Raw genomic sequence first — 27,811 nt, 5'->3', positions numbered from 1 at the left:
TGAGTATCTGCCAGCTGTGCAGCTACTCAAGAACTGTCAAATATTTTATGGAACCTGAATGTTCATTACCATGTTCACAAGAGCCCTCCACTAGTCCCTACCCTGAGCCAGATCAGTCCAGTCCATACCAAACTGTTTTATTTCTCTAAGATCCATTCCCGTTGAGAGATTGACAGACTTTCTGTTATGAGCCATGGTGCCGCGGAGCCGAGGTAGCTCAGTAGCCATAGCGATGGGGCAAGGGTTGGATAGCCGGGGTCCGACTGTCGGGAGGGACAAGGGTTTTATCTTCTCTATAGCTTTGATACTGGCTNGCCTCCTGTCCAATGGGGACCGGGGGGGGGGGATCTTTCCCCCAGGGTAAAGTGACCGTTGTGGGAAGCTGACCACTCACCTACATCTACTGTCAAGGTCAAGAATACTTTCGCTCCCCCACATGTCATTATGCCATAGTGCTTAATTAATTAAGCACGGGCTGTGGCCTCGCGCAGCGATAGCTGTATGAGTTGAACTTGGCTGGATATAGAATACAGGACTGTGGCTGGATAAATAATTTTATTGAACTTATAAGATAGATCTAAATGTAAAAGTCTGTTTATACTGATTTGTATCTCTTGGACATTTTCTATAATCCCGTTTTAGTAACAGTAGCATGTTTCGAAAGTTTGCTCTGCTTTTTCCATCGGGTGAACTTATGAAACCTACTCTGTTGGGCCTGTTAATTTGCGCTAGATATTAGATAAATTTGGCGAGCATAATATATTTTATTTCAGGCTGAATTTTTAGTATGTTTTTCTCAATTTTCCCATGAATTCTAGACTGCTTGTCCTCATACTCCTTGATATGGTCGCATTAAAAGTAAAAAAGTAAAGCTATCCCTGTAGCAGTCCTTGGAAGCCCATAGGGTTGTGAGATGTTGAGGTTCCCACATTTTCTAGACAATCGGCTCATAGATGGCGGTAAGGTTGTCAGCCCTAGGTGCCTGTCGCCCTTTAGAATATTCCTGGTGCTCATTTCTGTTAGAGGCTGAGTCGACACCAGGGCCATAGTGGGATAAATCGAAAGGAATCCAATGACTGCATCGGGATTCGATGCCACAACCTTCCAGGTTGTAACATAGTGCCTTAACCAACTACGCTACCGCGTGGCCCGGTCGCCTTAGTAAGAGTATTAAGTAAAATATGCGAGAAATGAAGCTCGTCATTATGCATTTCTCTTTGTTCCCTTATTTCATCTTTCTCTTCCAAATGTTCTTCCAAACCATTCTTTCTCAAACGCACTCAATCTACATCCTTTCCTCGGAGTGAAACAGAAGCTCCATTGCCACATGAAACTTTTCTCAAAATCGCACTTTCATGTATTTTAATCTTTAGTTTTTGGTTTGACTTTGGAACATCAGTATAATATTGGATTAATAATAAGCTCTTTGGATTTATGAAGGTCAGAATGTATAGGCGACCTGTTATGAACAGTAAGTGAAACTGGTTAGGAGGAAAGGCAGTGGACAAATCCGGCTCTTACATACTTCCCAGTCTGTAAAATACTCTCTCTCGTTCCATAAGCCTGAGCCAGTATCTTACTCACACATATGCCCCTCTTGTACACAGCACTTCCTTTCAGTTGTGAATGCAATAACGACATTGACATTGAAAATTTTCTACTCTCCGAGCAAATATACGACTTTCTCCTTTGACCATAACACAAACTTACTGCACTTGTCGAACAGACACGCACTTTCAATTCCCGAGGAAAGCGAGAGCACTGCAAATGCAAAATTGTTTTAATTTTTGAAAATAAGGTAAAATTGTCCTTGTGCTTATTTAATTAAGCACCGCGTCAGGGAGACGGATGAGGAGTGAAGTTAAAGCTCCACCATTCTTCACCTCGTCCTCACGACCCGGCCGCTTTACTCTCGGGGATAGAACATCAAATTTTTTAAAATGCTAACAAAATTACTCTGGAATAAAAGGCCAAAACAAACACTTTAACTTAAAAATCACTTATGTCGTTCAAATAGGCCGCAGATAGTAATAGAGCGTTGTAAATATCAGGCAAGGGTTCAGATATCAGGTCTTGTAGGAAAATAATAAAATGTGATTCTAAATTATAAGTTGTGAGGTTTTCACTATGAAGAATGCCGTCTTCTGGGATGTGGCGCCGTGTAGATCTTCTGCGACCACAGACTGCAGCCACATGCTCACGCTGATTCCTTTTATTAACTTTTTGCGTTACATTTTGATATTTCGTAAACAGTTTTATTTTATTTTCTCAGTTTTGAAAATTATAGGTCACGGAAAACCCAACAAAAATTTAGACTCACCATGTATTTTGGTAATACATTTTCATTTAAGTAAATAGCTGGATGAATTAAAACGACAATGTTGCTGTTGCTACTACTGGCATGGTGCTACAAGGTACGGCCCATTTGTATATCATTCGGTTCCGCAAACACTCTATGTACTCAGTTAAACACAATATCACGAAGTATGGCGCAGTAATTGTGTAGCCCCACGGATCTTTGATTGGGGAGTGAATAAACCTGAATGGTCAATTTCACGTTCTGACAACATTACCACTGAAGAAAGGGCCCACGACAGCGGACAGTATGGGCCCCAGAGTCGGTCTAGACGAGATGGTGAAGAGATAAATTGAAAATTGAAACTGTTCAGCGACAGTTTGCGTAAAGATGAAGCTTTTTTACTTTAATTTCAGTACAGCTGCGTCACAGAGGCGTATGTGTTTGACTGCGATATGAAAGCATGAAGCCTGCGACGTATTAGTCCTAAATAACGCAAAATTATTTGTGCAGTTTTAGTTAATAATTTATAGATTAATTATGTTAAATTTGATTTGTTTCATTTTGGTCCGTCACACTAACACATTGGAAGGAATTGTCTTTTATAATTGTAATTATGTTAGTTACAGATATAGATAACTGTCTTCTGGCATGCGACACCGTGTAGACTGGTAGAAGTATATTAAAGTTTCGGAAGAATATGCTGCCTCCATCGTCAGAATAGAAGAACAATCCAAGCGTGGAGAAATTAGTAAGACTATAGAGAGAAAAACAACAGGGAAGCCCCGAGCAAACAACGCACCTGGTTAGCTCGTTGACCCTGAAAATAGAGGCAGAAACTTGCTCTGAAATATCGGTAAATTATATCAGACTACATGGCCGGTATAGTTAAAACGGTATAGCTATGGGCTGGACCTACGGGGTTCGATTCCTGGCAGAGCAAGGGATATTTCTTTTCCCGATAGCGTCCAGACAAGCTGTGGTGACAACTCAACCTCCTATCCAATATATAGCGCGAGTTATTCCGGAGGTATAAAAGGCCCAATGCGTGAAGCTAATCACTAACCTTCATCTAGTACCGATGCCAAGTGTTGTGGATCTATACCTCCATTCCCCACACGTCTTCATGGCATTGTGTTTAATTAAGTAAATACAAGAACAATTTTCTATTCCACTGGAAATATAAGAGGCTTATATTTTCAATGGGATAGAATATGATTTGTATATGTAATATTATTACGATTATAAAATCAATAAACTGGTGACCAGCAATACATATAGTACATGGTGGAAGCAGTAGAATTTGCATACACAAATTTAATCATGCGCGTGGGTGGAGAAATATACATAATGTCACGTGCTTACGGTTCCGTGACTAACAATAACGGATTCTGGACTGCATGATTGGATTCATTAACAGCTTCTTTTACAATCTCTCGTAATGACAACCAAGTACAATAACTCAGAATACTTCTTCAGCTGAGCCGGTCACGGTAGCCGAGCGGTCTAAGGCGTGCTGTCTTCGCTGGCTCGGAAGCCGGGATCGTGGGTTCGAATCTCACTCAGGGCATTAATGTTTGTGTGCGTTTTTCTGTGTTTGTGTACAGGTAGAAGCCTTGCGACGAGCTGATCACCCGCCCAAGGAGTCCTACCGAACGTGTAAGATCTAGAAAAATCGAAGTGAACGGAGAAGTTCATGGAGGTAGGCCTAGGCCCACTGGGGCTGTAGTGCCAAGGGGAAAAAAATTCTTCAGCTGAACTCTTCTTCCTTGACTGCCGAAGACTCGCGCCATTCTCGTTCTCGTTTGCGTTCTCTCTCTATGTTCTCTCACTCTTTCCTTTGATTCGGTGTTTTACTACTTATATAGTTTTGAGGCGGACACATAGAAAACATATCCGTTGCCCAGCAATGTATATATGCAAACCACATAGAAAACACCCCTTCTTTTGTCAAGAATGCGTGCTTATTGGCTGGATACTTGGCAATGGATCTACATGTCACAATAAAATGAGTTAAATTGGCTCATGAGAGGGTTAAACCTCGGAATTCTTTAAAGACGGTGACTGGCTAAACCTCTTGTTCCTAAAAGCAAGAAATTTCTTGCTGTCAACTTTAGAAGGGATTTAGAAATCTGGATAGGCCCAGTGTTATATTTTTCCTGCTTAAAATATTCGAGCCTCGATGTTTGTAAATTGTCTTGTTACGTTATCGACATGGTTGTATATTTCTGTCCATTGAGTCATAATAAATCTATGGATAATATCGCAAATTGAATGAAAGTAAGAAATAATTAAACTGCGAACCTACGTCTCTTGTTCTCTGTGCCAGTGAACAGTATTTCTGAATACAAGGAACTTGAGTTGTTCCTCCACTGGCTGTCATTGAATAAGCTGAGGGTCAAGAAGTCGTTTATCACGCTTACACACTGGCAGCAGGTAAAAATGACAAGGGTTACTTTTCTGCTCTCTTCTTCTCTTTGGCGCGCATTCTTTCGGACGGCGATCCAGGTGAAACCAAGTAGAGGCTGTCCAAATTTCGAACAATTTCGCTGTCTGTGGGCCACGTCTTGGAACGATCTGTTCTTGAGCTAGGGTCTATGATAACTCATTTTACGAAGACGCGTCGTTCGCAGGGACGGAATTCCCTGCACTAAAATTAATTTCGCATTAGCGGTCATAGAAGTAAGGAACAGATTGATGGTATTGGGACCGTCGAAACAGCAACGAAATCTATTGGTCATGATTTTATAAAATCGATTAAAATACATAGAATATTGTGAAATGACGCCTGAAAGAAGAAATACTGGCGCCAGAGCGGAAGTCCATTGCTAACCAACGGCTCTCGAAATACGCGTTCTAGCAGAAACAGACGCGGAAGCCCATTGCTAGCCAACGGCTCTCTAACACATGTTTCCGTGGCAACAGAATAACAGAGGAACTGTAAGACAGGGTGATCTATATTAAGTTCGCCTGGAATTTAGTTCAGTTCAGGAGTGAGGCGTGAGCCGTGAACCGTAATATCCCGTGTAGAGGTGGGGTTGAATACATCCACCGTAGCCCTGCGAGTCGTAGGAGGCGACAAAAAGGAAGTCTCCAGTCTGAGACAGTAAATTATGTTGTTTCTTGACACATTCTTACAGACTGCAACACCACTTGTCACTAAATTTCTCTAAAAATCCATTTCCTTTAAGATTCTCATTTTCTGCTTTGTCCATCTTCCGAAATTATTAAAACCCCGTTTTCAGGTGAATATGACATGAAAGAGAACTTCTGTTTAGCCCTTCCGTAGAGCGGGTTCATATACTGAAGGTGACCCTACCAAGAGATGCAACAAAATGAGGTTTCTTCAGCATCTTTTACCCTAAGGATGGAGAAGGAATGAAATTCCGAAGACTAGTGGTTTTACAAAACTCAGGCGGTGAAGGAAACCCATAAGAACCTGTTTAAATAACTCTTCAATGTGTTATATCACTGTCATATACCTTTACACTTACTTTTCCTTTGTTAAGGGGGCACGCGGTAGCGTAGTTGATTGAGGCACTGTGCTAGAACCCGGAAGGCAGCGATTCGATTCCCGATGAGGTTATTAGACTTTATAGTTGACCTAATCCTTCCAGCCGCATTATGGACTTGAGGTAGACTCAGTCTCTAACAGAAAAAAATACCAGGAATCTTCCTGGGGGTAAAGAGCTGTCGGCGCCTGAGGCTGACAATCTCACTGCCATCCGTAAACCGACTGTCTTTGAAAATTTGGGAGCCTCGACGTCTCACAACTTTAGGGGCCTCTACGGCCTGTTACAAGGATAGTTCTACTTCTTTATTTACTTTTCTTTTGTTAGTGACATTATTTCCTACGAAGCTTAATTATGAAATGAGAACTGTGCATAAAATTGCAGTAAATGTATGCATGACTGTTGCATCTTTACAGCAGTGGGGGGNCGCTGGTGGTCTTAGGGGGGGGGGGGGGGGGAGTGAAGATAAGAAGTAGAAGAACCAGAAGAAAGCGTAAAATGAATAGAAGGAAAGTGAGAGCCAGGTGTGAAGGCAGGCCACCTCCTGCATGATGTAACCAGGACGAGCTTATCTTCTTCACATCCTCGATGTCTGCTTCCCGCCAGTCCCTCGAACTCATACGTCATCCGTGTGTTCGCTGCAGGAACAATTACCTCAATTGCTAATTATTGTGTGGTGGGGCATATTGCAGGTTAGGCACATCACTGCAGCGTTTTATATAGCTGCAGGTTTCATTAAAAATCCTCCACTGCACGCAACATAGGGATTTATAGGCGCAGCGATGAAACCAACCAATGAAATGTTTCCTCCTGATCGAAACTCCTTACGGTCACCATGGAGACTTCAATATATGAAAAAAAGGGGGGGATATAGCCGTAGGTTGGCGGATAATACATTTAAATGTAAGTTAAAGAAATGGAAGCCAGGGTAGCACAGTCTCTATAGCAACTAGACTGCGGACTGGAAAATTGAGGAATTCGGGTTCCATTTCTGGAAGGTACTGAGACCCACACTAAACCTCATATCCGGCCGCGCCATGGTTCAAGTGGTTAGTCTCTGGCTACCCACCGCGGCCGCCCAGGTTCGATCCCGGGTCCGGTCAAGTAGGATTTGTGGTGGACAAAGTGGCGGTGGGGCAGGTTTTCTCCAAGTACTTCGGTCTCCCCTGCCAATCTTCGTTCCACCAAATTCTCCATCGTCATAATCACCCAGGCCAGTCAGTGGCCGCCGTACCGAGTGGACCCAGTTGGACTCCACCCCACTCTAAGCGAATTTAAGCCTCATATCCATTAAGTCTGATCACAATTTCCTCGGGTTTGAATAGATCGCGGCTTGAAAATGACCACTGACCTATGTCTGTTTCCAAAGAGCATGGAGCTATACCTACACTCCTCCCTACACCTTCCTGTCATGATGCTGAATTAAGCAGAGGACGTCTTTTCTTTTTTCTTTACCAGTTCACGCAATGTCCGAATTTATAGGCCCAGAGATGAGAATTTTAGTGCTAACAACAGACGAAGCATTTCTCGCTGCTTTTTGAACTTCCTTATGGCCATTTCGAAAATTAAACGGGAAGATAACACTCGAAAGTTATTGCCGTAGTTGGATGATATTATTAAAATAAATAAAAAATGAGTATATTGTTGTAAGCAAGAATCATCTGGCTCAAGTTATTAATCAGTGGTGGGGTTCATGTGAATGCCATGAGTAATCTTCGGAATTTCTCTACGAACCGATGTGAGCGACTGCTAGATTCTCAAGGACTCTGTTCTATCGAACTACTAACAATCTGGCCTACTTTATAAGATCTAGGCCAATCACAGTGGTCTCGCGGTCTAAGACATGAAACGTCTTCGCCAGCTCGAACACTGGGATCGTGGGTTCGAATCCCATTCGAGGTGTGGACGTCTGTGTGCGTCTTTTCTGTGTTCATGTTGTTCTGTGTGTAGGTAGCGACCACGCGACTTTCTGATCCCCTATCAGACTATATAGATAAGTTTCTTTTAGTGTTTTGGGTGGGGTGAGACTGAGTCCACTTGTTACGTAGGCCACTAATTGATCTATTGTACCAGCTCTGAATTAGAGATGATGAGTGTGGAGCAGTAGGTGGAATTAGAATTGACAGGGGAAGCTGAAGTACTCAGAGATAACATTCCCCAGTGCCAGTTTGATCACCACAAATCCCATATGAAATGACCTAGTTTCGAATCCTGTCTGCCGCCACAGAAAGCCGGTGACTAACCACCTGAGCAATTGCACGACCTATGTATAGATTAAGAAACAAAAAAGCGGCCAAGGTCCACAAGGGCTGTAGAGCCATAGATGGACGGATGGATAGATGATATATAGATATAGGGCCTAGACTCTGGACTCTAGAATAAAGTTTTTGATTCCATTTTTTAACTAGAATAGAGTGGTTAAAAAGACGCATATTATTAACATTAAAATGCCGCCGAAGGCAGGATTTTGTAACGCTACTGCTTTCTGCTCAACTAAATCACTGTTCTATTTACATGCATTCGACACAACATGCACGCGGGAGAATGGTAATTTCTGAGTGGCGACTGTGTGTGAACACAGGGTGCCAGCGCCGTTCAGTAATTAAGTGAGTTCAACTTGCTGTTTCTTAGGAACTGGGTGAATTCTATACCGTGCACTGAAATAATAATAATATTAATTTTCGAGTGATGAAGCAGGCTACACTGTAGTAACACAATTCGAGAATTAATTTGCTCTTAATGTAATTTTCCTAGACATCTGAATTTCTTTTTTCAGTTTACGAAGGATTGGTTAACCCTTCAGGCTCTTGTTGGGCGTGTAAGTGTGTGGTTGTGTGCTTGGGGTGGGTTGGGCGGTTAGCGGTGCTTTGACGTTGATATTTATATGCGTCTTATATTTCTATTCCCTTCCTTTATTAAAAAAAAAAGGCACTTTATGTAGATGTTTTAAGCCATCTTCCTGAAACTGGAGTACACCCCGTCCCTTCAGACAACCTACGCTACTTCACAAAACCAGTGCTGTAGGCCAGTGTTTCTTGTACTTTGGCACCAGTAGGAGTACCAAAGCAGGGTTTGGGGGTATTGCAATTCCTGATTTTCAGCATCCCTGTTGAATATTTCTGCCAGTAATTTTTCCTTTTATGCCAAATTGACTCTGAGTACGTTTGTACATATGATGTATAAATATGATCTTTGTTCATTTATAGTCTATTAAAAGAGTATTAAAATACTGTGGCATGAAAACGCGTGTTACTGGGTTACGACCACGAGATAACAAAATATACAACAGCTGTTTCTTATTAACGGCTTCGCGAACAATCGTGTTTCCATTGCAACAATTGGAGAAAGCAACAGAAGATCGGTGTTTTCTGTGGATGATGGGTAAAATTGGGCTACCCATTTCCTGGGGGATGTAAATATTGGCTCTCCAGGTTTGGGGAGTCTCGAATCTGAGTCAGTAAATTATGGTCATGAGTCCCACGAGACTCGGACACTAGAATGACTGCACTGGAGAGAACTTGTAATTGTAATTGTAAACAACAGACCCATCATCTCGTCAAAGAGGATGTTACATAAGAACTATAACAGCAACCGTTCAGTAGAAAAAAATATAACTCGTGAGCTTCAAAGAGCTTATCGCCCAGACGAACTGATTGGCGGTAAATCACCAGTCATAAAATAACTCCGAAAAAGTGAAGTCAGTTCAGCTGAGTTGACTGAAGTGACGAATAATTGGTTGATGAGAGAGTGAATTATTTAGAGGATTGCTGAGGTTCAGTCGTTGTGAGCTGTTGCTGGTAGTTGAGGCACGAGGATAGTTTGGAGAACCCAAAGGAAGGGGAACGTTCGCCGTTAGAGGCATCTACCGGGCAACAGCTGGTGAAGATGTGACTGTGGACACAATTGTATGTGTGTGTGTAATAATGGTTGTAAAATGTAGTCGCTCACTGCATCCAAGAGTCGAATAAATCCGATTATCAATCCAGAACGCTTCTTTAGTAACTGAAATCACATGACAATATTAATTCTGAATTTCTAAGTTAATTTCCATGAGGCCCTAACATTTGTTTAACTGATTTAGGGAGCATCAAGCACAACAGTTTTGAGAATTTTTGCTGTGAGCCAGTGAGATTCTCAACGTGTAGTGCTTGGCGGTGGGCTGGGTGGGTCATGATGCCTCCAAAATAAGAACTCCATTAATAGTTCGTATTGTACCAACATGTATATAATTGTAAAAAATAAACTACTTTGAAAAATAGATTTCTTTATTACGGTACGACTACTTTTCTACAAAGTGACCGGTCAGACCCAAGATGCAAATTTAATAGTCACTGTTGGAGGGTGTCAATAGATGGCTGCAGTCACATGCTCACGCTGCTTCTTCGCTCGCGGATTCTTCTAACCTGAAGATGGATACGATACGTTCCTCCTAAACGTCGGTTCACACAAAATCTGCATGGCGCCACATCCAAGAAGACGCCATTCTTCGTAGTCACCGCCGTAAAACATCATATCTTACAGGGTAAATTCTTCCTTGCGCTAAAGTAATTAAACACTTCTCTGAAGGCATATGGGGGAGTGGTTGTATAGATCCAAGTTTTCTTGACCTCGGCCCTATTTGGAGGTGAGTGGTCAGTTTTCCACAACGGCAGCTTTATCCTCAGGGAAAAGGCTCATAGTATCCAATGGGTAGTAGGGTGGGTGGGTTCTGGAACTGGTTTTGACGACGCGGAGAATAGAGGAATCTCATGCCCCTACTGTCATTCGAACTCCGACCCCTCTGTCGCCCAGTCCTTAGCCAGCTGCTATAAAGACTGCACAGGGACAATAAAATTCATGTCATTACGTCATTTGTTTTGTGAGTTATTTTACGGTTCTTTGAATATCCAGATAATATAGTGTTTATATTGGAATAGTAGAAGAGTTGCAAAGGGTGTGAAGATAATAGTCTAGGCCTAAACAAGATAATATTCTGGAATACCGTAATTCAGCGTACTCGGCCGAGATTCGAAACTAGGATCTCTCGAATAGGAAAACAGAATTTTACCTCTATACGATTCTTTTCGGTCACTCTGTTTTCTGAAGATACCACGACGCACAAATCATTCTGTTGTAGACTGAACTATGCAGCGATAGAGACGCTACTGTGCGTAGACTGAAATTCTGCTGTTGGCCATGCTCCAGCTGGACGCCTGGTTGGAGTTCCAGAGGAGGCAACATCCAGTTCCGTTCATATCCCTTGCGTCTCGCTGTAACTATCCTTTCAATTTCATTCGACGATATAGCTTATAGGCTATACATCTGACACATAATTGCCAAATATACCAATGAATAAAGGTAAAACAAGAACGGAAAGCTGTAATCAAATTAAACTGTGTCCCATTGGTAGGCTTTTTTTTTAGAACGGCAATGAATCTTCGGGTTGCATAAAGGATGGAGAATGTGTTAACTAGGAGGGTAACTATCAGCTTATCAAGAATGATTAAGTTGAATCGTATAGTACCAACTTTGGAGGCTAAGTAGTTTCTGTAAAATATGATAGACCATAACTTTGAGTTTAGATTTTACACTTTGACCCGTAAGCCATTTGCAAAAATTGGTTATTAAATCTCCAACAATTTTCAATGTCAGCCCCTCAGTGGCAGATTTTACTGATATGCATTTAGAGGATTCGGAGATGTAACATGCGAACGGACGAACATGTCATTCCCAGTGTGCGCTCATTTTATGTACTTCGTGCAAAGGAGCATGAAGAGCAGTGAAAGCGAAAATCCTGAAGTATTGTGTTACCCACCTCCGCCATCATTATTTTCACTGAAAAACGGATTGCCAAACAAATCAATCTAACAATCAATATACTACGAAGTACTTCAACCTTTCTGATATTTGAAAGAAACCCATAAGAAACAACCTGCAATTTGTGGCTCGATCCAGCACGATGTATAGGCCCAGTGAAGGATGTAGTATATTGATGCATAAGGAAAAAGAACTATAGCTAAAGGGAAGAAAGAAAACAAGAAATACGCATATAGAAAGAGAGGGAAAGAAAAAATATAGTCTATTTGTCTGTTTCAATGAGTTGCTCATTGTCCTGTCAATCAAAGTGGAGCACAGCAGAAAGCTTTTTAAAAAGCTGGGAGCAAGACAAGTTACATTTCCGGTCTGCCGTGTCTTGGCTTGTGTTTCTGCTACATGTGCGAGGATATTATGTTATAGTTTCCTCTTCAGCTGGCCTGTCGCCTGAACGTAAACAGGACTGATACCCTCGCAAGCTGACGTGGTGCACTAGTACGTTAACTCATTCTGTACTGAAAGTAGTTCAGATAAAAATCCTCCATGATCTTAACGAAATAGAGCAGGAGAGTGTGAATTGGGCTCATTTCACTGTGCTGTTGCGAACACGATAACGGATTTCTTGACTAGCTGAGCAACTGTCAAATTCTCAAGGAAGACACCAAGTTGAAACCTACTGTAGTGACATTGAATGACTTGAAAGTGGCATTACATCGTAGAGTCGATTATCGAATCGCCAGATATATTAAATACTATTTATCTATGACTCTGTAGTCCTTCGTTGGACCTTGGTCGATTTTTCAGTTTCTTAATCCTGTACATAATCGGTAGGACTCCTTGGACGGGGGATCAGCCCGTCTCAAGATAGCTACCTACACACAAGACAACACAAAGACAGAATAAACGAACACAGACATGAATGCCTTGATTGCGATTCGAACCCACGATCCCAACGTTTCAACTTGCGAAGACAGCACATGCCTTAGACCGCTCGGCTACCGTGACTGGCGGTACATTAAATGCATCTCAGGAATTTGATAATGCCCCAGCATAATTGCTGTGACTTTCGCCACTACTGGGAAAGAACGCTCCTTTACTTCACCGAATTTCTGTAAAACGAAATGGCTATTTCCTGGCCACATGTATTAAGGTTAACAAAGAAGGAAACTATAAAACATTCAGTATGACTGTGACATCCTTCCTCGGAAATCGCAGGTGGTTTCCGAATTATTTACAGCCCTCCTTTCAGAATCTTGGATCACGTATTTGCTAGCTGCGTTTGAAAGTGTTCAAGATCAAATCAATTAATTTATTAGAACGGAAGTACCTCGTATCATCTCGTAGAATTTTCAGGTGTCGTAGTAATAGAGATATAATTTGCCCGCATAACATTGAGTTTCGTTTTTGTTGCCTTGGAATAATACATACAGCTGTCGGAATCTAATAGTTTTGAGATTGTAGCAGCAATGAAAAATAACACATTTCCTGTGCGACAAGGGCCGCCTGAATTAAGACATGTTTTTTTGCAAAAGCCAATCTCATCCTAAAACACATTAGATTAAAAACGGACTATGCAAATCCCTTGATCCAAATCCATTTATTACAACATATTTTCAGGAATATGCTCTTAATATCCTGCCATTTATTTCTCTGTCTTTCAATTTACCTATTGCCAAAATTTTACCTTGTCATAATTTTGCCCTCAGTTCCCCCACGTTCGAGCTACAATTTGAGCCCGTCTTGACCTACTTCAGTTTACTGCGGGAGCCGATTCCGCTACTATAAACATTTCCTAATATTTTGTTTAACTAACCTACCTGGTAACAGCGTAGTTGGTTGAGGCACTATGCTATAAGCCGGAAGGTTGCTGGTTCAAGTCCCTATGAAGTCACTGGATTTTTTCAATTGACCTAATCTTTCCGTCCGTACTATGGCCCTGGGGTCGACTCAGCCTCTAACAGAAATCAGTACCAGGAATATTCTTGGAATATTTTGGGGGGTAAAAGGCGGCCTAAGCGTAGGGTTGACAACCTTGCTGCCATCTATGAGCCGATTGTCTAAATAATGTGGGACCCTCAACATCTCACAACCCTATGGGCCTCCACAGCCTGTTACAGGGATACCTTTACTTAATTTTACTTTTTTATCTGGTAATATGTAATACTGGAAGACAACAGCGCTAATAATGGAGACCGCAAGGGCAAGATAGTCTTCTGCTATGGTCAAACAGTTTCCCTAACTTCCAGTTAAATTTTATCCTCCAAAATCATTCTTAATCTTGAAAGTGACCGTTCTATAATATTTCCTCCCCAAAATATTTATGCCTTTCTTAAAGTCCCATCCTAGCCAAATATCTTGCCGTTATCACCGCCTGTATTTACTATCCTAACAGTACTGGGTGTTCTTCAATATGTTCCTCATGTCCTGAATTCATCGCTTAGTCCATTTCATGCCAGGATATTGCAGTCGGTTTAGCGACTGGCTCAGGGGATGAGGTTTAATTCTCGGTGGGAGAAATGTTTTTCTCCTATCCGCGTAGTCTAGGCCGTCTCTGTGGTTCGTCCAGGTTCATATTCAATGAGAAACGGAGGTTCTTTCCCGGGGGGTAACGCGGGTGGGACGTGAAAGTTACCACCCACCTCCAACTAGTGGCAAGGTCAAGAATACGTGGGTCTATACATCCGCTCCGCTATATGTCTTCATGGCGTACTACTTAATTAGATAATTACAGCGACAATATTTTCTTTACATAATCTCAGATATTTTCGTGAGCTCTTTATTAACACCTGTAATAACCAACTTGTGTTTCTCTCACAGGATATTTTTCAAACATATAAAAACTGTCAAAATTAATGTTTTATACTCACACGCTATTAACAGGAGGGACAATGATGTAATAAGAAATGAAGAACAAAAAAATTGTTCTACAATTTATTCATTTCGTATGAAACTTAAGACAAATTTCTCCACATTTTCCTCGTATTCTTATATACATAATGATTCTCCATTTCTGATTATCACAGTAATTGATTTGTAAAGATCAAGGGTCACGCCGTGAAGATGTAGGGTTACATTTCGGCATTTCATGGAGTTGTGACGCCCTTTACTCCCGGAGTAAGAAATAGCTTTACCTGGTTCACCTGTCGTGAATCGAACCCCGGTTATTCAGCCGTTGTGACTGTTTTGTCGGCTTTTGAATGTACAGTGGCTGCACATCAGGCACAGAACCGCATGCAAAATCACAAAGGAAACTATGTACTCAGAACTGAAGTATTAGCTATTGTTACTCTCCTGGAGTTCGCGCGTTGTGCACCCACAAGCCGTCTTTTGGGGCAGTCCTTCTTAGCCACTTTCCCATTGTAAGGGTGAGTGAGCATGGAGCACACCGAACAAACCCTCCTCCTTATAAAGAAACCATTTCACCCATCAGCCTCTCTGTATAAACTCTCAATATATATGAAGTAGCTAACTACTTCGGTTCTGTTGTCAAGGAAAAAAAAAAATACTTTCCATTCCTTAGCTATAGAGTGCTAAGAAGGGAAATTTTTACCTGTATTTAGCATGAAAACAGGAAGCTCCAAAGAGAAGATCAGAAACTTGAATTTGAAGATGAGTGGTAACGTATGACGTTGCAGTAGATACGAACCCCGAACCACAGGGCCAGTGTAAACATATTTAACTTAAAATGTACCTCCAATTCTGATTTTACTGAAGGCATAATATCGAAATGTGTACTGAATTATATACAGGTATATTTCAAGGTTCGCCGGTCACGGTAGCCGAGCCGTCTAAGGCATGCACTGTCTTCGCTCGCTCGGAAGCCGGGATCGTGGGTTCGAATCCTACTGAGGGCATGGATGTGTGTGTGCGTTTTTCTGTGTTTGTGTACAGGTAGAGGCCTTGCTACGAGCTGATCACTCGCCCAAGGAGTTCTACCGAATGTGTAAGATCTAGAAAAACCNTATTTTATTATATTTTATTTATATTATATATATTAATATAAAATAACTTCGTACATTTACATACTTCTCAAATTGTACTCCTATCTGTGTTTTGTAACTTCAGGCCATATATCGCATTGGCCCTTGTCTTGTTATCACCTCACAAATTCACGCAGCGGCCATGTTGATACCCTTGGTCACATCAAATAAAAAAGTAACAAAATAATAAGTGCTTTGTAGAACTTCGTGTGACAAGAATGAGGAACTGTTCCGCTTGGAGAGCGAAACACTGAGGCACTGTGGGTTCGAATCCCACTCAAGGCATGGATGTTTGTGTGCGTTTTTCTGTGTTTGTCTACAGGTAAAGGCCTTGCGACGAGCTGATCACTCGCCTAAGGAGTCCTACTGTATGTGTAAGATCTAGAAAAACCGAAGTGAACGGAGTTCATGGAGGTAGGCCTAGACGCACTGGGGCTGTAGTGCCAAGAGAAAAAAAAGTGACACGGCATGTGACATGTAGACCCATTTCCAAGCAAAGACTCGGTAAACACATTCTCGCGGCAACGAATACGCTGGCAACAATCGGATAGCTTCCGTTGCTCTGCGACAGCACTGTGAATGCAACAGTGGAACCAGTGTCGCAAGAGACGTTTTCTATGTAGTTCGCGTATATCCATTGCTGGGCAACGGATGTGTTTTCTGTGCTCTGGTCCGACCCGAGACTATATAAGTGGTAGCCGACAGTAATTGTCAGTTCAGTCCACTCCAGTCCTAGTGATCTATGAAGTGGGTAGATTAGCGATAGCGCTATAATTGATTGTGAATAAGAGAGACTGTAAAAGAAAGTGTTAATAGTTCCAATCTTCTAATCCAAAACCCATCATTATTAGTCACGAGGCCGTAAAAACATGACAGTATCTCAGACTGAAAACTCTACAGAAGAGAATGAGGAAATCTACAGTCGATCATGGTACCAGCCAGGATACTGAACAGCAGTGCGGAATCATATCAATACGAAAATGGATTTTAAAAATATGAGAGGAGTGGGATAAACCTGCATCACAAATAACGAAAGATAATTGTTACAGTTGCGAGAGATAATATACCAAAAGGAAGAAAAGCTCAGGAAGACGCAAGAAGCGCTAGTCCGACCAAATCTTTTTCTTTAAGAAAGAGGCTCTCAGCCTAACCGAAAGAAAGAAACAAGAATTACTTCATCTTAATTTCCTTCAGATGACACAAATAATTGATAATTGTTAAATTTAATGCAAAATTGTCGTCTTAACGGCTACAGACAGAACATGCTCTTGTTTGGAAACAAGGAAATATGATGAATGGAAAATACGTGCTACTTCCTATAAGGTTCTATGAATTTTATTTTTTATTTGTGTGTTTCGGTCATGATGCAATCTTATTCAGTTCCACTCGATTATTCACGATTACTTTAATGAAACGTAAAGAGTGATTTCTATTCAAAATTCTTTGAAGATGTTTTACTTTCTACTAGATTAAACGGTGCTGCTACATTAACAATTAATTTGTGAGATTCCCGTTGCAAATTCAACAGGAAAGTTCGGCAGTTCCAATTCCTATCTACGGCTGCTGCAGGTAGCTCTTCCATGGGCCATTCTTACGTGTCGTAAGGCCGTGAGGGAAACTTTGAAATCCTGATTTCGCTGAATATTCACTCCGTGTACTCGTAAAGTTCAGGAAAGTTAGTTTGCTAGAATAAGCATAATAATAATAATAATAATAATAATAATAATAATAATAATAATAATAATGATAATAATAATAATAATGATAATAATAATAATAATAAAATTAATATGCCTAATAATAGTATTGACAATAAATGGCAATCACAAAAATAACGTGAAGTAATGCTCACAGGTCTCTTCGTAAGTAGGTTTAAATGTACAAATTTTTGCATGCAGTCCCGTTGCTAAGTAACGATTCTCTAAACAACTGCCATTGCTAGGTAATGGCCGTACACAGCAACAGAGGAATGGTGTTCTCTACGCTGTCCGAAGGATGGTCACGTGGTATAAGAATGTAAGAAATGTTTGGAGAGGTGTCTTCTGTGCTGTCCGTGCTGAGGCAATATAACGAGGAACAGCTGCTATTACGAGAGGGACTTGAGAGTGGCAGAAGAGTAGGAGTTTCATTGTGAGATAGTCGCCTGCCAGTACGGACGTGAACACGAAAACTGAGGAAAGTACAGCGTTGAAAGCCGTTACCAGGCAACAACCAGAGAAGATGCAGCAGACTGAGAAGACTTAGTGCGTGCTGTGGGTAATTGCAGAATATGTGAATTAGCGTTAACACTATAGTTACTTGAATTTACTTTCTGAAATTGTTCAATAAATCCTATTACCAATCCAAAAACCGTCTATAGTCACATACATGTGATAATATCATTGTTTTCGGGGCCATGACACGGTGTACACCGTGTAGCGTGACAAGTGGTTATTAAAATGTCGAAGGAACGTAATGTCCACACTTCTCTGAAGATGGAAGCAGCATATATATCCAAAACTTTGCTACTCACGCTAGATTACATGTTATCGCAACCCAGAAGACCACAAGATGAGTATGCACCACTATGAAAGTCTCATCTTGTGTGGGCTGAAGTACAATTGGAGTTCAAGAAAACCTGACATATAGTGGTTTAAAAACTGGTGTTATTTTAAGTTTTAATGTTTATCATGCTATGCAACAACTAAACGTAAATGAAACCAGCTTTTCGCATTAGGGACAAGAAATTTTGTTATACGATAAATGTCCAAAGACAATTAAGCACTGTACCACGAAGACATGCTGGGAAACTCCATGATTTTTTACCCTTGTCACCAGATGAAAATGAGTAGTCATCTTCACGCCTCGGTTGCTGTATCCCCGGGGAAGAAGCCATCGGTATTCTCTAGATAGGAGGCTGGGTACGTCCCAGAGAGGGGTTGGAAAATGCGGAGAAAAAAGAATCTCTTTCCCCAGCTGAAAATCGAACCCTTGTACCTCGGTTTTCCAACCCGCAACCTAGTCGCTATACGAATGAAATATCCTGGATCCCTTTATATAGAATACCCAAAATTGTTCTATACTATGAATTACAGAATGACGTGACAAACTGTTTGAATGCATAACAATTCCCACACTAATCACCGTTGGTTTAATTTTCTTTTGAGCGAGTATGTATAGTTACAAAAATAGTTTGAGGAAAAGAAATGACAATTACAGTATGAAGTAAAGAGTGTACGAAACAAATGAAAGGAGCGGCATTGCTAATAGCAGTCTTACAGTCACCAGGCAGCAGGAATGAATGTAGAAGGAGCAATGAATGAGTAACCGTTCCAATCCTTCAGCCCATTGGTTTCGTTGCGGTCCTATGGCACATAATGCCCCGGCTGAAGAAAGATTTGCGATGGTTTTTATTTTCGACGGCTGTGTGCGCACTTGGGGGACAGCAGCAGCAGTAGCCCATGAATGCTTATAGTCTCTCCTCCACCTTTGAAATTTCCTTTCTCCTTCTTCTTTATTTTCAGGCCTGAAGCAGGTTAAGATATGGTGTAGGGGGGAGCAAACCTATCTCATTGAAGAAGTCCATTATTTCCAAGTTCAGCGTTTACCTCGGCTGCCACAGCCTCAACTAGCGAGAGCCATTGCCATGACGACCCTCTGAAGCGGATAGAAGAACGCTAATAGTGTGATTGATGTTCATTTCTTTTATATACACACTTTTTTCCTTTCCATTCAGAGGGCCGTTCCTTGGTCCTTTCAGTCAACAAGGTACCGAGTGTGACGAGAGGATGCTGAGGTACTTCCGCACTACTCCATGGGCTACTTGTAGCTGAAACCTGAAGAAGAATCAAGGTGTAGATTTTCGATGCAGTAAGACTGCTTGCTACAATTATGAAGGATAAATCTCATTTTGCATTTGTGTAAATATGTCTACAGTACTGAAAAAAAGTCGAGCTTCAGTTTTTTTTTCAGTGCAGTAAGATTACTTGTTTCATTGTGGACTGATTTCTTAACTGAGGGGGTGACTACAATTTGAAATGTTGAAGCAAATGTTATATATTTATAAGCAGTATACTGATACTGAATAGACGGAATAAAGGCACAGAAAACACAACGAGGAAAGCCTCTCATCTTTCAACGAGCCTAACAGGATTGCCAGGAACTTCAGAGTGACTNGAGGCGTTAGAGACTATAGTTGGGCGGGAAATGTCCTTAATAATTTGGCTCAGAGGCCTCCTTGAGGCTTGAGGTTCTTTTACATGCCGTAAAGCTACGACACGGGACCCACGGCTTAAAGCCCCTCCCGGAGGACTTGTTCCCTGAATTTTGCCGCCCTTAAAATTTCCACGACCTCCGCCGGTTTTGAACCCGCGTACCTTGAGTCATGAGGTGGGAACGTTACACCTAGACTATGGAGGCCGCTTGTCTCAGCATTCACTTTTTATGAGCCTCTTCTTTTAGAATTTTTCTCTTTGGTGTTGGCTTCTATTCTGATACTACTATGATTTTATGGACTCTGACCATTAAATTATGCTTGGTTATAAGTGTTAGGACTCATGTATAAGGAGTTTTGTAATGTTTTCCTTAACTCCCGCTGATGGTTTACATTGTGCTTGGTTTATATCGTCTAGCAATATGACCATTCTTTACTGAACCACGAGCGTCTCCTCTTCTGCTGCGACGAATGACGAAAGAAGAACGCATAGGTAAACACTGTCGAAAAGCAGGACTAAGAGCAGAAGTGGAAGTCATTCTTGCTAGGCAACGGCTAATTAAACACTCGTTTCCGCGGCAGTTTAATTATAACAAAGATATTCTCGTGACAACATAAAAGAGCAGAGACACTGCTCGACATGGTGACTTCTATCCAGGCCACGTGGCGAATATAGAATGCAGTGCATTCGTGAATTGAGACAGTATCAGAAATCAGTCTGAGATAAATGAGAGATACTTCATAGAGATTCGCAATACAGACGTCGTTCAGAAGGAGTTCAATGTGTGAGCTGTTATAATCGACTGTAATTGTAAAGAAGTTTCTATACAACCAATCATCAAATCCAGAACCCATTATAATTCGTTACGCAAACCCCAAATATATGGCAATATATTCTGCCTTATGTTGGTTCTGGTGTCTGGGGATAGAGACCAGATCTGTAGAATGGGTCGAACTGAATATGTTTTTTAACCTGAGGTCGGAGACAGTGACCAGTCTCCGAAACGTTAGTTTTAAATAAAAGAAGACAGGACGATGGATAACGTCCAAAAAGTCGACAATTTTATTGTGGCTTCTATTACTTTAGTTATGTTTACCGTAAAATTTAAGTTCCCCCAAATGCTAGACAAGTAAATAAATAAACAAATTCTTCTGAAGGTTTAAAGGTAGGTCTATATGATGAAAATATTTTCTGTAGACTTGAATTTCAATGGTCTCCATGCTTAACTCACTCTGAGTGATTTTCTTTTATATCAGTTTAGCCGACAGAATCTGGAGTTCAAAGACTTATGAAAAGACGCCAGTGACAATGAGTAATACTCGAGTGCTTAAGAAGGAGAAGAAGGGGGGAAGTTCAGTAAGTTTGCTTACACCTGGCGTTGGGAAGGCGTTTACAGAGAATGTCTATATATAGGCTCTCTTAATACTGATGGGGATGGGTTTTGTTCGTGTAAGGTTGGCAGAAGTGGGCCAGAATCATGTCCAATGACAGTTTTAGAATAAATTATAAACATTCCTTGCTGTCGTAGAGAAAGAAATTGCGGAATATTCTATTTTCGTGAAACTAATTATTATTTCGCAGTCAATGTTAAATAAAATTTTTGCGCTTCACGTTTATATTTAACACCCCCACACTTGTTAAATGAATTCAGGTTACTCATGATCTGTAAGTATCATTAGCTTGCCTACATTAACATTCTATTAGGCCCTATGAGCCTCTAAACCAGTTGAATAATTTCAGCCCCTCACACCGTATTTCTCTAACAGGATATTCCATTTTAATATTATTGTAGCATATACGATGCACGTACAGCCGTTGTATTTTTTTTATTGCTAGTGGGGTGGGGCTAAGTCCCTTGTACTGCGGCCACTTCTGGCCTATTGTACCAGCTCCAGATGACAGGTGAGGGTGATTATGGAGAAATTGGTGGAATTGGTGGCAGGGGAAACCAAAGTACTCGGAGAAAACCTGCCCCAGCGCCATTTTGTCCACCATAAATCCCACTTGACCGGACCCGGGATCGAACCCGGCCGCCGCGGTGGGAAGCCAGCGACTAACCGCTTGAGCTATGACGCGGTCCCAGCCGTTGCAATACAGTGAGCGAGAAATGTGAGAATACATAAGCCCGTTTCTGGGTAACGGCTCCGTAAACATGTTCCCGTTGTTACGCAGCTGAAACGGTCCCTACCGAGAAGTTATCTTGAAAACAATGGGGCAATCCAGTTAGTAGTTAGTTGAAAGTCAGTCTCTGAAGAAAAGGTTAGAATATTGGTGTGAAATGGCCGCCAGCCTGGGAGTTAGTCAGTTGTCAGTTGAGAGCTGGGCTCTGCAAGGAGGCTCAGAAGAAATGGCGCTACAGTTCACTTGACAGTTCAGTTGTGGGGTATTCGCCGGACAGTAACAACGTGAACACAGAATTTGAAGACTTCCCACTAATAAAATTCGTTACCAGGAAACTACTAGCGAAAACAGACTGAGAAAATTTAATATGTAGTGATTTTTTCAGCGATAGTGTTGTAAGTGCTTGTAGTCCCTAGTGGTCTGTATAAGTGGTCAATCCATTCACCAATCCATACCCCGTCTATAGTCACCCTTAAATCGTGAACGTAACCTCTCTCTATGTCTCGACGTCTCATGTGGTTCCTTCGCTTATTTTTTTTTGACAAAGAATTTGAATAAATTTATCATTTTAATTATATCCCCCCAATTTTGTCCTTTTCATTTAATCACGCATATATCATTAACAGACTATGAAGTGTCTCGTGCAGCTTTCTTCTCTTCTCTTACGTCCAAATCACTTACTTCTCAATATGCTTCTTTCAATATCTGCTTATGTTTTATTAATATCTTAAAAATGTCGCGCATTGTGTGAGAAAATATGTGTATGTCTATATATTAGAAGTGTGAATGGAAATCTCTTTCAAATCTCAGGAAAATTAAGCCACTTTGACTTTACTCCTTTAAATGATGCTAAAAGGCTCAACTCCATGTGTTGATTGACTATAATATCGGTCAATTTAGAGCATACTTAAAAATTTTAGAAAATATAATGTGAGACCATCATATTAATTCGAAGCGACTGTACAGAACCATACTTTCCAAATGGAGAAAAGAGCCGCTTAAATAGAGGATGACGTTGCATCGCTCTTTCATAGTTGAGGATGCTTCGCTCAGTTAATAACGACAACAGCAACAGAGGGGGAGGCATCACAAAACAGGATTAGGCAAGGTTCGTTTTCCTTAACAAACAGTCGCACGCTTATGGTTAATTCCTAATTAGAAATACAGCGTGTTTTCTAATCACAAGCATGATACAACCTCATAAAACTTTTCGAATTTTGATCTTTCCTAATTCGCTATTTATTCTGTACCCTTAATTCTTTTCATGACCCACTCAGAAATAAAATATTTGAGTCTGTGATTTTAGCGCTAGCTCTACTTAGCTTTACAGATATCATTACGGGAGTGTAGATGTGCCTGTTATATCAAGCATGCTTAACCATGTTTCCGCTCCTCGCCAATTGCAACGAGTTCACGAGAAGTTCGACAGAGGCGCCACTTGACCACCATATTAGGAGAGCTGCTTTGCAAGGGTAAAAGATGAAAAAATATCCAAAGAAAACATGTACGAGAGTAAAACTGAGCAATGTTGTTCGCATCAATAGGAGCGGAGATTAAATCACCACTTTGAAATAGTCTATATTGTTTCCGAACACACGCCAAATTTACCATTTGGTCTCACCGCTATATCCAAACGATGCAAATAAGCCAGGCTATGGACAACTTCATACTTTCAATTCTTCTGAAGCAACAACAAAAGAGCTTGAGGGCCAATCAAGGCAAGGGCGTGTGGCAACGATTAGACGAGACGCTGGGACAAGTTAACTCCTTTGCAGAGTTATGCAGCGGGTGCATCAAATGAAATTAAATATAGAATAAACAAGTAAAGTGCGTTAATATTTAATTAATTATCTTTAAAACCCTCTAAAATCGGGATATGTCACGACGGTTGTAACTAATGTTAAAGTAGAGTAAATTTACCCCTGGTCTTTCAATAATTAAGCACTATGCAATGAAGACTTACGGAGAGTGGAGGTATAGCTCCACCATTCTTAGCCTTAGCACTAGATGGAAGTGAGAAGTTAGCTTCACGTCCCTGCTTCTTTTTCCCCAGGATAACCTCTCGCATTCCCATTGTGTAAGAGGCTGGGCGGGCCCAAGAATCGTTCTGGGTGTTATGATGAATAGAAACATTTCTTTCCCTTACCGGGAAACGAACCCCAACTCCTCGGCCGTCCAGCCCGTAGCCTAATCGCTATACCGACTGAGGCAAGTAATAAAACAGGCAAAGAAATAATGAGAAGTATAACATGTAGTTGGAAACTGCTTATTTCATAGAATATGCTCCACGTGTTTCAGCCCTATGGGGCCACCGTGAGAGTCTGAAATGTCTGAGATAAAAACTAAATAGACGCTCTCTCTATCAAATGTAACATAAATGCAATTTTGATGATAAGTGTAGTGCAGCAGCTTAAGATATGTCCGTTAAGTAATCTCTGCAATTGACACTCGTTTAACGAAGTCCACCAAACAACTGTAAATTAGGCCTAAGGCTCTTTCTTATTTAATCATTGGGTCTATTGTCCTCTAAGAACCTTGTCCTCTTTACGAAGTATGTCAGATCTTGTCTGTCAGTTGCCGTTTGCATCCATCTTTCAAGTTTCAGCTCACGTAAATCATTGCCTATATCTCCCAAGATTTTCTCTGCTGGTCCACATATGTTCAGGACGTCGAGGATATCGAATGTCGCAATTATTGACTGTCACTCCAACTTCTTTTTGGAAAACTAATCTAGACAAGGCGAGCGGCTATCTTGATTAGTTCTGCGGTACTCCTCAGTCACTTTACGAACACGCATTTAGATCTTTAGCAGGTTATAATACGAAATCAAATCACGATCCTAAGTTTAACATTCTTCATTCATCATCCGATACAGTCTGAACAAGAGAGATTTTTTTTTTTCCAAATATACCTTTGTTATCTTGTGTGGTGCACTGAATTTAATACTGATTTATTGCAGAAACAATGGCAATGTAACGAAGCTAATCTCACCACGGATGTTACACACTGCATACTAAATGTAAAATATTATGTTCAATATTCACCATATCGGACCGCCTCTGTGGTCTAGTGGTGAGAGTTCCTGGCTACAGATCAAGAGGTCCGGGATCGTTTCTCGACGCTACCAGATTTTTCTGAGTAGTCGGTCTGAAACGGGATGCACTCAGCCTCGTAAGGGTAATTGAGGAGCTCTTTCAAGGAAATAGCGACCCCGATCTAGAAAACCGAGATTAACGGCCGTCGGGATCCGTTGCGCTGACCACGCAAAAATTGGCGCTAACTTCGCCGACAAGCGGCAATCGCTAGGTCGGTATAGTTCGCTTGCGGACTACAGGCCACAGAGTTTACTTATTCACTATATCGATAAATATTTGAAATGAAAATGTAGATCGTAAATGAAACTTGAATTTAATATTTTACGCTTTCCTTTGTAAGATCAGCCGCGTTTCAGACAAAACTAGATCTGAGTTCAGTGCTAGACAATGGGTTTGTAGAACTCGGAATTACGTTAATGGAACAGCATCCAGTAGCTACGCAAATTTAGCACGAGGAAGAACGGATTTCTAGATACGTGGTCAGACACGACCTCTCTCTTATGCTTTCATTTTATATAATTTGCGGGGGTAATATGTAGGAAATTTCAGTTTATTCAAATTCTCTTTCAGTTGCTCATATTGTGTAGCATCAGATTGGTAGACTAATTAGTGAATAGTGAATTGGTGTGTATCTGGAAGGAAATGGTGTGGCCTAATTTACGATAGATTACTATGATTGCTTATTCCAAGAGGGGCTCAGGAAATTCACGAACACCGTAATACAGAATAGCCTGTATCCGAGCCGAGATTTGAACCCACGTGGTCCCCAATATGAAGCAGGAGTACTGTTCACTCGACCGCAACTTTATCTGTTGTTATGTTTCTGGCTAAGATGTTGAGTTAACAGACGGAACAGCCCTTAACAATCAGTACTGCTGACTTTGTGAGAGAGGCGTCATGAAGTTTTATGTTGTTTCCTGGCAAGCAAAGCATGAAGAGAGTCATTGAGTAACCGATGATGAATCAGTGATGGCAATGACTTGTTTCTGTTGCAGGCGAGAAACCGTTCAAGTGTGAATTCGAAGGCTGCGACCGGCGGTTCGCAAACAGTTCAGACCGGAAGAAGCATTCACACGTTCACACATCGGACAAGCCATACAACTGCAGGGTTTCGGGGTGCGACAAGAGCTACACACATCCCAGTTCTCTGCGGAAGCACATGAAAGTGCACGGCTGTGGGGCCGGTTCTGCCGGCAAAAGCCCTCCCCCTGGCTATGATAGTGACGGAAGCGACTCCAACAGCTCTTCAGCAGCGTCCATCAGCGTCTCGGCGACAGGTGGCGGGTCTGCAGGCGCAGGCACCACCTCCCCAGATCAGCACAACCATCACCATCACCACCACCATCACGCCAACAACCCTCCATCAGGCAATACTGCCTCGTCCATCCACCAACAACACAACCCCCTGAGCTCCTCAATATCCCACCAACAATCTGCCCCCGGGACGACTAACCTATCTGAGTGGTATGTGTGTCAAAGTGCCACAGGAATGCCAACACCGCCAAGTAACGAACATTCACCCGTTAACCATCTAAATCATTTGAACCATTTAAATCACCTAAATCATCACCACATGGTACATCACCATCATCATAGCGCGGGAGCTGCCACGGCCTACTGAGAACTACCCCCCGCACCGCCGCCTGCCACCCTCCTGCCCTGGAGGCTGTGATCATGTCATAATGGGGTGGGAGGATTACAGGCTTCTCACAGTTAGGCTTCACTTCTTACTCTCATGTCATGGAGAGATGACACCAAGAATCTGCTCATTAGGATGCATACAGATCTTACTGGCCCACAGAAGTCTTCATGTCAACGTTTACAATTTATTCAGTGTAGGGTCTTATGAACATAACATAGCGTCGTACAGTTAAAAAACCTTATAAATTTGCTTCTGAGTCATTTGAACTCGAAATTAACAGATACATCCGAAACTAATTCGACAAAATGCTGTACCGAAAAATTCTACCATGAATAAGGACCGCCGTAAAACCAAAGTTTCAAAGATTTCAATTCTGTTTATCTCTTTCCGCCAATCGCTGTGGCCGCGCGGGTAAAGACATGAACAGTCTTCGCTCGCTCTGACTCTGGGATCGTGGGTTCGAATCCCACTTAAGGCATGGATATTTGTTTGCGTTCATATTTATTATGTTTGTGTTATCGGTCTTGCGACGGGCCGATCCCCCGTCCAAGGAATCTTACCTACTATCTTAGATTAAGAGAGAATAAAGTTTACTTACCTCGACAACGTAAAGGAATAAGAGGAGCAGATTTAGAAAGAAAGAAAGTTCCTTTCCTTTAATTGATCTCTGTTAATTTAAAATTATTCCTCAATTAACACACATTTATTTAAGTGCTTCATTATAACTCGTAAATTTAAAATATTTTATACTTGAAATTCTTACCCTCCCAAACAATGAGATATAAAGTTACGATCATTTTAATCTGATTTCCATCTGTTCATAAGAACCGATTCAGATTACGCCTACCAGGAGCCCAAGCAGACACACCTGCGTTCCTCGTGCAATCAGCTACAGAAACCAATCGGTTCTACAAATCAAACACTGTGGCAACCTGCAGTGTCACTGTGGTAATGACATACACTTCGCTCGTCCCTAATTCGGTGAGGTGAGCATTTCTACGAAGCCCAACCCTGTTCTTTCTTACTGAGTCGATTCTTTGATCACAGTGAAGTTCTACCTACATATTACATTAAGGTCGACTTCAAGTCTTATTGCAATAGTCATGTCGACCTAAAGTGAAATGGAGTTAGCTCACTTTTTATTGTATTGTTCATGAAGTGAAGCCTGAGCTGGGACGA

At 41.5% G+C, this 27,811-nt stretch overlaps 1 protein-coding gene across 1 annotated transcript in view; it reads left to right on the top strand.

Moving 5' to 3' along the window:
• LOC111866826 (zinc finger protein ZIC 4) overlaps window positions 1–27,123 on the top strand; it is a 109,704-nt gene extending 82,581 nt beyond the window's left edge. The window contains exon 2 of the mRNA XM_023856122.2: window positions 25,986–27,123. Within this exon, the coding sequence (XP_023711890.1) occupies window positions 25,986–26,611 (626 nt within the window). The 3' untranslated portion in view covers window positions 26,612–27,123. The remainder of the gene's footprint in view (window positions 1–25,985) is intronic.
• Window positions 27,124–27,811: the final 688 nt, after the last annotated feature.

This window comes from Cryptotermes secundus, unplaced genomic scaffold, assembly GCF_002891405.2.
Source record: "Cryptotermes secundus unplaced genomic scaffold, Csec_1.0 scaffold446, whole genome shotgun sequence".
Lineage (NCBI taxonomy): Eukaryota > Metazoa > Arthropoda > Insecta > Blattodea > Kalotermitidae > Cryptotermes > Cryptotermes secundus.
This window is presented reverse-complemented; position numbering and strand designations above follow the sequence as displayed.